This window comes from Felis catus, chromosome D3 (assembly GCF_018350175.1).
Source record: "Felis catus isolate Fca126 chromosome D3, F.catus_Fca126_mat1.0, whole genome shotgun sequence".
NCBI lineage: Eukaryota > Metazoa > Chordata > Mammalia > Carnivora > Felidae > Felis > Felis catus.
The window spans coordinates 1,084,985-1,098,008 of NC_058379.1; the positions used below are offsets into that span (position 1 = coordinate 1,084,985).

The 13,024-nt window shown below is 58.3% G+C and overlaps 1 protein-coding gene across 14 annotated transcripts in view; it reads right to left on the reverse strand.

Moving 5' to 3' along the window:
- Positions 1 to 13,024, reverse strand: part of EP400 (E1A binding protein p400) — a 98,783-nt gene that overhangs the window by 55,832 nt on the left and 29,927 nt on the right. For all 14 annotated transcript variants that reach the window (XM_045041966.1, XM_045041968.1, XM_045041974.1 and 11 more), the window contains 10 exons: positions 11,380 to 11,670; positions 10,263 to 10,448; positions 8,192 to 8,332; positions 7,661 to 7,739; positions 6,897 to 6,946; positions 6,470 to 6,527; positions 5,662 to 5,751; positions 3,248 to 3,355; positions 2,025 to 2,209; positions 1,602 to 1,779 (listed from right to left, as the gene is read on the reverse strand). In XM_045041966.1, the coding sequence (XP_044897901.1) occupies positions 1,602 to 1,779; positions 2,025 to 2,209; positions 3,248 to 3,355; positions 5,662 to 5,751; positions 6,470 to 6,527; positions 6,897 to 6,946; positions 7,661 to 7,739; positions 8,192 to 8,332; positions 10,263 to 10,448; positions 11,380 to 11,670 (1,366 nt within the window). The remainder of the gene's footprint in view (positions 1 to 1,601; positions 1,780 to 2,024; positions 2,210 to 3,247; positions 3,356 to 5,661; positions 5,752 to 6,469; positions 6,528 to 6,896; positions 6,947 to 7,660; positions 7,740 to 8,191; positions 8,333 to 10,262; positions 10,449 to 11,379; positions 11,671 to 13,024) is intronic.

Consider the following 13,024-nt stretch of genomic DNA (forward strand, 5'->3'; position numbering starts at 1 on the left):
CAGCACAGGCGCCACGCGAACGCCGAGCGCGCAAAGGACCGACCGATCCGTTCGTTCGTTCAGCCGATGGAACAAAAGCCCGTTTTTGGAAGTGCTGTCTGCTTCCAATTTCTTACTATTACAAACACGGTAACCAACACCCCTTTCACCTCAACGCCCAGAGAGTGAGGCCAGGTGGCGTGCTGAGGGGGAAGCGGGCTATCAGAACCTGAGAGCTGGAGACTCTGGAGCTGGGGCAAAATCCAGAACCGATTAATGCGAGAAAGGAAGGAGCCCTGACGTCGATCCGTTTGTATTTAAAATCTGACTGAGCTGGATCAATCTTTCCAAACACAGGGCAAAGAAGAGGCGCGTACTAGCGGTGGTGAGGGGAGTGCACCACAAGCAGGCAGACGGGGCGGGGGGACCGCCCCGAGTGGAGGGAACAAGCCCTGTCCACACCCGCATCCCCCCAGGTCTCCATGCGCCCCATGGCAGGACGCCACCTCCCTAATTTAATGAGCCTCCTCCTGGCTTCCGAAGGTCCGTGAAGAGGAAGAGAACGTGTCTGCTCCGCTATCCAGGAGCCCCGTTTAGTCTGGAATCAGAACATTTCCTTTCCAAGAGAAACACTACAGCCGACCCGGGAACAACACGAGTGTGAACTGAGCGTGAACCACACAGGTTCACGTACTCACACACGGATCTTTCTCAACACACATGATACTCTGTTTCCTCTTCCTGATGACGTCCCTGACATTTTCTTTCCTCTAGCTCACTTTATCGTTAATAACACGCTGCGTAACACATGCACAAAATAAGTGTTGGTCGTCTGTTCGTGCTCTAGGTTCAGCCCCCGATCAACGGTTAACTATATCCTCAGTGAAGTTTTAGGGAAGTCAAAGTTACACACGGGTTTTTGTCTGCATGGGGGGTGGTTAGTGCCCGTGACCACCACGCTGTTTGTCCCAGACTCACTTGTATGTAAGCCCCCGTCCTATGTTAAAAACACCAGGCACGTGCCCTTCTACAGCCCCCTCAAAGGCACAGAGCTGGGGACAAGAAAGCTCCTGACCCACAGGCCGGGTGGAGAGCAGTGAGTGGGGGCCGGCCCCTGAACGTGCCGCTACAGAGGCCGCGGGGCCTGACTGGTGACGTGTGAGTCCAAAGAGTCAGGCGCGAGGAAGCGGCCGGGGTCTCCGCTGTGGTCCGGCCCCCGGAACACTCACCGGGCCCGCGAGCCGCTCCCTGAGGAACTCAGGCAGGGGAGCAGAGGCACTGCCAGGCAGCAGGCCCAGTCGGGAGGCAGGGGTGCAGGCACCGCAGCCCAGGGAAGGCACGGGTCCCGACTGGCGGGGGACACCGGGGTCACACGGTCCAGTGGGTCGTCACCGTGTCAGATTTTGAGTTTCAGTGAGTTGCTCAATCTAGCGCGGACCGCAAATGAGTTTTCTGCTTGTTCAGACGACGCGTATTTCTGAGCCCTGGTCTCTTGGGTCCTGGACCGGAGCGCAGGGCAGTGGAACAGGGGAAGACAGGCCACACTCCCCACCCTCCAGCCCGACGCACCGCCCACCGTCGGTCTTAGCGAATACGCGGTCCTCAAAACAACAAAATCTTACCTTCGTTGCAAGCCAGGTGGGCAAAAAAAGCAATGATCTGTACAGTTTTACCAAGCCCGGCTTCGTCTGCCAATATACCATTGAGGCTCTTCCGGTAGAGCTTGGCCAGCCAGTCCAGGCCGATCTTCTGGTAATCTCTGAGCGCGCCATACAACAGAGATGGGGCGTTCAACTTCACCTGCAGCAACACACGGGCCAAATACTCCTCAAACTACCCGTTAGACACTTTTCTCCGCAGTGAAGTCAAATCAGTCGTTCGGTGGGCCTACAGGAGGACCACAGAGGAGACCTAGGGAAGCAAGAGCAGCGTTCGCTCTGCCTGACAGCCAACCTCTGCATCTGGAACAGTTACAGGGAAGTCACGAGCCTTTTCTCGGCCTCACCAAGACACCGCCCCCCGGGGGGGGCAGCTCGGTGCCTCACCGTGGGGCTGACCCGGGCACTGCCCTTGGGCAGGACAGCTTCGGCCACAGCGGTCACCTCCGCGATGTCCTTTGTGTGAGGGTTCCCGATAGTCATTCTCTCTGCAGCCTTAAACTGGTCCATGATGAACAGCGAGTCGATGAGAACCACGTCCTTCCGGCTCTCAGCCGGGCAGTCTTCCACATCTGTGAACAGAAAAACGGGTCTGTAGCCGCTGCGAGAGTTTTATGATGGAAAGAATAAAAAGGGAACGAGCTGACAGAATCCAAATACTTCAAATGCAGTAAGTGTTTTGTCTTTGATCCGTTCTACTACCTAACAACACCGACCAAATACGTGGGTAGAAATTCCTAGGACGCTACCAGCTGTAGAACCACTCTGGAAAGCTGTTGCGTGAAAACGGAGAATGAAGGTCTCTGTAGCGACTAGGAGCTGGCGTCACCAGATTTACGGGTATCTAAGGGCTTAGTGATTACCCCCACCACCAAGAAAGGGAAACTCAGCAAGCAAGGGGGCCACCAGCCCTCCCTCTGGTCCTGCCTGCCCCTAGCCTCTCTGCTCACAGGAATCCGTATCTGTGGATCAGAACAAGTAGAATGAAAATAAGACGAAGTAGGCTTTTTTTTGGTGCAGCCTGTGTGTTTGTTCGGAATGTCTAATAAAACTGAAAAAAAGTCAGAACTAGCGTAGCCTGAATATATATGATGAATTCTAAGCCTATAAAATAATGACTTTTACAAATCTGAGAAAAATATTTCTACGCTGTTCACAACTCAATCGGGTATTCTGAAATTTTACCAAGTTAATAAATAAAAACAGTGGGGCTTGGGTGGCTCAGTCAGTTAAGCGGCTGACTCTTGATTTCTGCGTAGGTCACGATCTCACAGTTGGTGGGATCGAGCCCCGTGTAGGGCTCTATGCTGACAGCGCAGAGCCCGCTAGGGATTCTTTCTCCCTCTCTCTCTGCTCCTCCCCAGCCTGCACACACGCGCACGCACGCTCTCTCTCTCTCTCTCGCTCTCTCTCTCTCTCTCTCAAGATAAATAAGCTAAATACAGCATAAAGTTTAACAAAACCACATCAACAGAAAATTATACGTCAAACACACTTGCAACTTTTTCTTCCATCAGAGTAAAAGAAAACGAAGGCAACTCAAACCCCTACGTGTTTTGGCTTTTGCTTTAAGGCTCAGTTTTTCAGTTTTTTAAAGGTTGAACACAGACCTTCTTCTTCACTCGCCTCCTCACTGTCAGGCTTCGGCTGCGGCCACTGGAAACTGGGCAGAAAAGCTCCTTCGTACAACTTCATCAAATCGATTAAGGGCAATTCGGCTGGAAAGGATTGCGGGGAGAAGAGGGGTTAGTTCACATCAGGGGTGACAGGCAGTTGGGAAGAAGATGCAGAGGGAGGGCCGCGGCAAAGGGGAAAGGGCCTTCTTCACAGGTTCTCCGCTTCTTGGCTTTAACTCCTTGGAAAAAATACATACTTTCTAAAGACACATTGATGTTTTCCAAAGAGTAACTGTTGCCCATTACTGACACGAGCTCTAAGACACTTTTCTTTATAAAATATGAGAATCTTTGAAATGAGACTAAGAAACTCAACTTTTATTCATAAAAAAATTTTTAAATTTCTAAAATAATACATACTAGAACCTATAAACTAGTAAGTGTAACTACAAAAACACAATTGATAGAAAATAAGGCGATACATAAAAATATGAAACATCAAATAAAAGTCAAACAAAAATAGAGCAAAACCGTTTTTGAATAGCGGGTACAACAGCGGTGATACCTTCTGCACAAAGAGCTCGCCCTAACGGACCCCACCCCCCACCCCTGCCAGGTCCTGTGACCCACCCACGCTGGCAGAGGCGCCACAGTGCAGCACCAACATGGACTCCGAGCTATAGGTGACACCGAGCTCTGAAAGCCACGGCAGCAAGGATGCGGGAAGGGAACTGGGGAGACGCGAGAAGAGCCAGAGCGCCTGCCTGCGCGGTGGAGCGAGCCGCTGCCACTTAGGACCGCGAGTGAGCCAGGGCGCCCGGCACCAGCCCCCCCGACTCCGTGTGCCACTGCAGGAGGAGAAAAGACGGGGCCGAGACTCCCCGGGAAGAGTGGTCGCACTGCGGCGGGGAAGGGAACGCGCCACGGAGCAATCGTGAGCCGGGTGGAGCCGCTGCACGTCACATCCCGTCACGCGGCCGCGGCTCTCCCAACGCCAACAAACGCATTCCTCACTGCAACTTCAAAAAAGGTTAAGACGCCTAGAAATAAATCTAACAAAAAACACACGATCGTAAAACGTGCCCGGCAGCTCCTGACCAAGACCTGTGTGATCGGGGACGTGCCACAATCAGAGGTTAGAAACGCTCAACTTGGTAAGGATGCAGTTCTCCGCCATCACCCGCCGGCTCAACTACGTTCATATCAAAATTCCCAACCAATTTTCCTCTGAAGCCTGATGAGCCAATCAGAGGCGTACCCTAAATCAGCCGGAGACAGCCGAGGCTGCCCTGAGAAGGATGCGGGGAGGGAGCCAGGTGGCTCTCAGGGTGGGCACGGAGCCGGGGGGCGACGGGGGCCAGTTTTCATGGGGGGGTGCGGGGTGGGGGGGCAGGGGAGCTGGTTCTCAGGGGGAGCACAGGGCCGGGGCAGGGGAGTGGGCTGAGCAGACTGGGACAACCAGCTAGCAAGGACCCGCTTGGCAAAGGGCGCCAGGACAGCTGTGATCTGTTTTGGGATTTAAAAAAAAAAAAAATCGCAGACTTCACACAACAGACAGGTGCTTTTCTTGACGGTTCAAAGACATCAACACGTAACTAAAATTAGAACCTTGTAGACAAACAGGGAGACGTCCTCGTGACCCTGAGGCTAAAACAGGGTTTTTGAAAGCAGATAAATTCAAGTGCGCCAAGATTTAGAATGCCTGTTCTTCAGAAGGTCCCGTGAGAAAAATGAAGACACACGAGCCAGGAGGTGCCCACGGCACAGTAACCACGAAGGACGCACGTGTGCCGTAAACAAACACCACCCACAAGATGACAGAGAAAGGAAGCCCAAAACGGAAAAGAGGAGCCCGCCGGCTCGGCAGAAGTACCCCGGCGGGACAGCGTCCGGCGCCCTGACATGAGGGGCTCGGAAGGAACCCGCAGCCCAAGCCCGGCCGGCCTTGCACGGCGGACCGTGGTGCGCACCGGCCCACCCGCCTCCCGTGCGTGGGCACGGGCCACGGGGGCGCTCCCGCAGCGCGCGGAGGCAGAACGGGGGACAAGCGGAACGCCCAGCAGCACGCAGCAGGGAGTCAGTGACATGTTCGCGCCCGGGGCCGTGGCTCGGCAGGGAGAGCCCGTGAGGCGTAAGCGGTACACGAGCACCGGACAGGCCCAGGAACAGAGGAGCCGGGCGAAGAAGCGACAGGCCCGGCGCGCTATGCCATTTACACACGGTCCCGCAAGCGAGCCGAGCGGCGTGTACAGACGGCAGGGGCGAGCGGGGCCGAGGCTGCCCGGCGGGACCCCCACGCCGGCACACAGCGTGCTTCCCGGCGGGTCGCTAGTCTCACACGATTTTACACGCACTTCCGTGCGTTTTCTGGAGCCCTGAGCGCCCCCAGCACCACGCTCACAGCCTACCTTCTTTGGCCAAATTGGACAGCTCTGCCTGGTGGTCCACGGCCCCCTCGTTGGCTTCTTCCTCTTCTATGGTCTCCTCCTCGTCCTCCACTGAAACGGCCCCCACCAGGTGTCAGGGAAACAGACCTCCCCGCGTCTTCCCACCTGCTCACGAGACGCTACCAGCTCCGCCACCGTCTCGCCCAGCCAGCAGAGAGCTGGGCCTTTCCACCCCTCGAGGTAGGCGAGCGAGCGCAGGCTTCCTCAGTGAGCAGGCACCCAGTGACCGCACTTCACCTCCCTCCTCGGGCTGCGAAACACAGCCCGGTTCAATACACGACAGACCTCCCCAGCGGCACATGGAGTGACGTCACACTTTTCGTCCGTCGGCTGACCCCGCCGCAGAACCCACCAGCCTGCTGCTCGGGTTCGCTCTGAGTTTGTCATCTCCCGTTTCAGACGACAGTCAGCCACTGCCCAGCCTGCTGTTCCGTGAACCCCGCAACTCACTCCCAACAGAGGCAGGCTCTGGGTGGCTGCGGGCCCACCCTCCATCCGCACACGAGCCCCCCTGTGGCCTTGTCACTAGCCGACGTTTTCTCTCCACCAGCTTCCGCCCTTCCCAGCTGGCTCCTCCGCGCAAACAAACTATCCACAAAAGGTCCTGCGCTCTGCCTCCTCCACCGTCCCCTCCCCCACCCTCCAAGGTGCCTGGTCCCGTGACACAAGTCACTGGGCCACCGGGCACCCTGACTACACTGAGGATGCCCCTGGCCTGCAGTTTGAGAGCTCGTCACACAGACGGCGAAGAGAGTACCGGGGAACAGACCTTCGTCATCGGTCAGGGATGTGCTAGCTTTTCTTTTCCTTCCAGACAGTGCTGACTCCTGAAACATAGAATAAAATTCACAAAGAATAGGACACCGAAGCAGAAGCGTCCATTTCGCGTGCTCCCGGGAAGGCCCTGGTGAGCCCAGGACAAGCAGTCTGGGCACAGGAAAGGCGCTGGGCAGCAGGTAGGTGACACTAACCCCACAGTCCCACCCACGTCTTCCCATGTCCCCAGATCAACACCCCATGGGAGCCTAACAAGGAGAAGAACCATTTATCTTCCCCAAAGTGAACCGACTCTGAACAGAAGAGCACACTACGGAGGCATCCACGTTTCTCCAGACAAGAGGAGGAACCCCAGGCACCACGTCTCACGCACACGGCTTCCACACTCTTACCCCGTACAGCAGCCCTCCTCAACTTACCAGGAAAGCTTCTGGCAAAACATCAAGCCCCTTTGGTCTCGACTCTTTTCCTAGAGACAGGGAACATGATTCGCTTTCACTGACGCTGCCTGTGCAGGCTGCACCCCGTTGCCACCTCCCCACGGGAGGAAGACAGCAGGAGTGAGTTCCGCTCCTTTCTTCTGGGAACCAGCCCGCACCCCTGTACCTACAAAGTGCGCTGGCCGCTCTCCGGACGTCTCTGATCTGGAGAGGGACAGGGAGGCTAGGTGGCATTCTGTGATTTCTGTGATTTCTGTGATTTCTACAATCTTAACGGCCGTAGGACTGAGCAGAGGCCACCACTCTGCCTCGACTTCCTCATCAACAGGAGGAGGGCCGTCACACCGCCCGTGCCACCCCGCCCCCCAGGGCAGCCGCTTCTGCCAGTGCCCGATGACGGGGCAGCCGCTTCTGAGCGCCGCGGAGACCCCCCAGCAGCCACAGCAGGGCCCCACCGGGGGCGAATGCCTTGGAGAACTCAGCCCAGTGTCCGGGCCTAGCCCCAAGTGACTGGCTCAGACCCTCAATCCTGAGAGCACCCCAAAAGCAGACCAGCCCGGGGGTGCCTCAGAGCGCTGAGCTAAGCTGCAGAGCGGCCACGCAGGCAGACGTGTAGTGTCGGGCCGAGCAGATGCTCAAACCAACGCGCAAGCGCCCTGGGTGCCGCCACGTCGGCCAGCAGCGGGTCGGCGGGGTCCCGGCGCGGCGCCGGGAACGGTGAAGACTTTTAAAGAGAGTCCTACCTCTCCTGGGAACCTTCTGCAAATTTAAGGCCTTCTTCCTTCTCTCCTCCAATTCCACTCGCAGTTTCACCTCCACGACCTAGGCACAAAGAGTGGGACACAGACGGCACTGAGGGGGCTTCTGGAGGTCCTGCCACAGCGTCTGACAGCACGGCCGTCCCAACCTCCCCCCGAGGCACTTGATGACGGAGCTCTCGGCGCAGCGCTGCGGGCGCTCTGCAGCCGCCCGCTGCCCGCGTCCCACCGGGTGGCGAGAGCCCCGCTGCCCGCGACGGGAAGCGAGGCGGAGCCGTCTCCCGGGACAGCGCCCACGCTAACGGACGCACCGGCAGCGCCGCAGAGCCCCTCGGAGCCCCGCGAAGCACACGGCACCCAAGGCGGCAGACGAGGGCCCGTGTGCTCACGCTCACGGCCAACCACGCTGCGGGCTCTCCCCGCCTGGGTCTCTGGGCCACTCGGTCAGACGTGCTCGGAAGGCACAGTCGGTGCCGTCAGGTTTAACTTAAATTTCGTTTAAATTTCAGGATTCACCTGTTCAATATTTGACCAAAAGCACTCTATTTCCCTGGCAGTCGAGGCAGCAATTCGTCTCAATCGGTTCTGCTCCTCCTTCCTTCCCCTTTCCTCACGAAGCTGCTTCTCCTCATGATGGCGCAGCACAGTCCTGACGAGCTAGCAAATGAAAGGTCAAGAGCCTGGAGTCACGCCCCAGGAGGCGCGTCCGCACAGCGCAGGAACTTCTCAGCTGGGAGCTCACACATTCTGTCTGATCTGAGGGCACGGGGGACACGCGGCGCCAGCAAAAACCCCGCCGACACCCCACTTGACTGTCCACAAAGTGCCGTTTGCTAACCACGCTTATTTTTCTCCAGAAAGAACGCCAAATTGTGTTACAGCCTTCTTTCGTCATCTGACATGTGATTCACACCTTCCCACCAAACGTGGAGTAACGTTTGTAACAAAAGCATCCCTTCCGCTGCACAAGTGCAGCAACATACACTTATTTATTTTAAACGTTTAGTCATTTGAGAGAGGGGAGAAAGTTGTCAGCACAGAGTCCAACGTGGGGCTCGATCCCACAAACCTTGAGATCATGACCTGAGCCCCAATTAAGAGTCGGATGCTTAACCGACTGAGCCACCCAGGCGCCCCAGCAAGATGTATTTAATTGCAAGGCACGAAACATGCTGGGGGGAGGTGATTCATATTTTTCGAGGCTTTTGCTTTAAATCCCAAACTGCTTTCTAGAACAAATGTTCTTACATCATCCCAGCAGTCCTCGAGAAAGGTGCTGAGAGGGGCACCTGGGTGGCTCAGTGGGTTGGGCACCCAACTCTTGATTCCAGCCCAGGTCACGATCTCACAGTTTGTGGGATCGAGCCCCACGTCAGGCTCTGTGCTGACAGCGTGAAGCCTGCTTGGGATTCTCCCTCCCCCCCCCCCCCCCGCTTGCCATGTGGGCTCACTCACACGCGGGCGCGCTCTCGCCTGCACCCTCTCTCTCTCTCTCAAAATGAACAAACGTTAAAAAAAGTAAAGGTGCCGATAAGGAACCTGAAACAGACACACTACGAGCCAGAGCACGCCCGGCTGTGGGACCCCCAGCTGGGGGCCAGCTGGACACTGCAGATGGCCACCCACACACAGACTCCTCGGGGCGACATCCTGGTCTGATCACACCCTCGGCACAGGGCCGTGTGAGAGGGGCAGCACGTAGCCACAGCACAGGGTTCGGTGGCTTGCCACCTGCCCCATCCACCTGGTGCCCACACGCTCAGGCCCACCCTCCTCTGTGAGATGTGCCCAAGGAGCAGTCAGGTTTCTCTGAAATTCCATTAACGGGACTCAAGACCTTTTATGCTCACATCCCACTGTTTCCAAAGCTCTCGGGTTCTCTCTACCAAACCTACGTGGGGACAGCAGAGGGGACGGAGGTGAACAGCAGGGCACACGGGACCGCCCCCCAGGCCTGAGGGCGCGGGAAGAAGGGAACAGCTTGGCCCTGAGGGACAGATGGTGATGCGGCACCATGAGAGCAGGGCCAGGTGCCACTTACGCGTGAGCAAGGACACAGCTGCCTCGTATGCGGAAACCTAACATTTCTGGTCCCTGTCCACACTCCCAGTACCTTCTACTGGCAGCGCCCCAGGACGGGGTGCCTGCTCTGGAACTGGTGAGGAGGAGACCCGCCCTCTGCCAGAACTGGGGGGGGACACCAGACCACAAGACCAGGCAGGGCCGGGACCCAAGCTGCCCACCAACTCACCAGCCTCTGCCCACTCCCGACCCTGAGCCTGCTTGGCACCCACCCCGCCTCACCCCGGGCATCCTCGCTCCAAGTGCCAGGACAGACCGGCCACAAAGGGAACCTACATCCCGTTCCGCGAATCCCAGAGCCACGGGAGACCGCGTTGGCCCCTGGCCATCCAACCGGGACTCCCAAGACGGCCCCTCGGGAAGAAGCCACAGGGCAGTCGCTTTCCAGACAACAGCAAAACGCTCCTCGCGCGAAGGAGCCGGCCCCCTCCGAGACCCGGTCCGGACGCCACCACGCACAGCGGCGTACTCGAGCCGGGCCACGCGGCCACCGGGCCTCGCCCACCTTCCTGGCCGCGGCCATCTTCCACCTCCTCTCCTGGGCGAAGTCCGTGGCCATCCACTGCATCTCCTCCAGCAGGTAGTCCCAGTGCGACTTGGGGCGCGGGGCCTCCTGCAGTTTGGGCAGTCGCCGGAGGGACCACAGGCCTTCTTTCCTCAAATCTGCGATGCGCTGATGGATCTGGTTCTCCTGCCGGGAGCGCAGGGGAGGGGGCGTCCGGCACATGATCAGAAGCGAACTCCGCTAATTCTGACCCCGCGTCCACGAAGCCTCAGCAAGAAAGACAAGACTGGACACGAGGGTCGAAGGCTCCCGCCCCATCCCAGAATCAAGGACACAAGGCACAGGCCAATGCTCGCGTCAGAGCGCTTACAAGGGACACGACACACGTCTGGCCCTTGCTCCACAACCACCGGGGAGGGGAGGAACCGATCGCCTAAGACTGGCCACACAGGGCCACAGGGTTGACAGAGGACAGCCGGCAGCACCGGGGCGGCGGCATCCTGCCAACTCTGACGGGTTAGATTCCCCTGACGAAGTCTAACAACACCACCGCTTAGTCACCCCACAAACGGCAAGTGCTAACTAGGTGCTGGGCCACGGCCACGCCGGCCTGGGCAGCCCTCCTGACCCTCACCCGCAGCCCACAAGCGAGCACAGGCTGTGATGTCGGCACAGAACGGACCTTCTCTCCCGAGCCGACCTCCGCGAGGGGCGCCTGGGCGGCTCAGTTGGTTGGGCGTCTGACTTCGGCTCAGGTCACGATCTCACGGTTCGTGGGTTCGAGCCCCGCGTCAGGCTCTGTGCTGACAGCTCGGAGCCCGGAGCCTGCTTCGGATTCTGTGTCTTCCTCTCTTTCTGCCCTCCCCCCACCCCCCAACCCCCTTGCTCACACTCTGTCTCTCCCAGAAATAAACATTAAAAAAAGTTTTTTAAAAATGCAAAAAAAGACAACCTGCTTGTAACCTTGGTTTCTAAGCGACCACAAACTATGTTCGACCGTCCTCACTACCAAGTGCTCAGTTTCAAACTACCGCATCCTTAGAAATTAAAATCAAATGCGCTTCACAAATTGGAACACATTTTACAACCTTCTTGAGATGGTTTTAAGTGCACTTACCAGTGCTATCTGTTCTGCCAGCTTATCCTGAGAGCTGTCCTGGGGCGGGGCGGCGTTCTGAGCTGGGCTCTGCGGTTTCGGGGGTGCTGACACGGCTGCCCCTGGGGACCGGGAGGTGACTGGAGACAGTGACTTGCTGGCTGCTGAGGAGGGTCTGTTCCCTGTGGAGGCCCGTGCTGGTGATGGGCCAGAGCCGCTGGCGGGAGCGAGGGACGAGGTAGAAGAGGCAGCTGCTGGGGGCCGCTGACAAGGCTGGGCGGGGTCCACGGGTGGTCTTGTGGACGCCACCGCCTGGCGGGCAGAAAACAGGCCGGAAGTGAAGAGGAGACTTGAGCCCTGCTCATGTGCCGACATCGGCAAGCGCGCCGGAGCCCCTCCTGCGGCAGTGCGAACGAGCCCCACGTGTGTGCGCACACACACACACACACACACACAGCACGTCACAGATGGGCTTTCACGCGCTGGCTATCCCACGGGAGCTTCTTTTGGTTTTTACCTTTTCTAGCACTTTCTCCCGTTTTATGGTTTTTTTTTTAGGATTAGTTGTATAAGATTCTTCTAAACTAAAAACCACCCAGTGGTCACCTTGCACCCTTTTTCTGGAAAGCAAATACAAATCCCCTGTGCCCCTGTCATGGCAGGTAGGCCGTTGGGTGAGACACCCTCTCCGTACGTCAAAGCGTGTGCAACCAGAGGGCCCTCCTCCCGGACCAAAGACAAAGCCCAGTTCATGCGGGAATTCCGTGGGGGCGCCGGGAGCAGGGCGGGCAAGGCGCCGGCACAGCCTAAGAGGGCCGAGCGCCGACGGCTGCCAACGTGCCACATTTACAAGCTGGAACCCGGGAAGACACAGACCGCAACACCGCACCCAAGCAGGCGCGGGCCTCCAGCGTCCTCCCGCCGCCGGCCGCACCGTGTGGAGAGAAGGCGCTGGAGGTCCGCCCACGGCCCTCACGTGCGTGCTCGGGGGCCACTCAGCGTCCACGGCGGGGGAAAGAGGCTGCAGCACAAACCGTGCAGCCCACAGGCCTGACGTGTTTTCCCGCCTGCCGTTTGGGGCCCTCACAGGGAAGGTCCGTCAGCCCCTAGCCAGGGCACATGGGACAGGTTTCCGTGGGGTCTGTAAGGAGCTGATCCTTTCATCGACAAGGGCGGGTCGTGGAATCCAGGCAAAACCTCAGCATGCGGCTCAGAGAGACCAAGCGTTCCAAACCCGGAGGCTGGCCTGCACAAAGCTCCGAGGGAAGCAGTGGCCCGGGGAGGCTCGGCTGCCCAGGCGGCAGCACCCTCCTCCACAAGGCGCGCGCAGCCGTGACGCGGGCCCACACGAGAGGCCCCGCACGCAGTCGGGGTGCAGACCACAGCTCCTCCGGCCGCAGGCTGCGGGATCTCGCCCAGGTACGCGGCCCCTTGGGCCTTCTTATGGCAAAACGGGGACAAGAAAGATCCTACGGCAAAGGGCTGCCCGGCAGGCGAAAGCAGAGCTGACGAAGTGCTCCGCACGGCACGCGGTGGCAGGCACGCGGCGAGCACAAAGCAGCCGTGACTGCTGTCGCTCCATTTCCACACAAGGTCAAACCTCACCATCAATCTCGAGCAGCCGCGAAGCATTTGAGTCGAAAGCCACCAAGGAAACCCCCTTGTT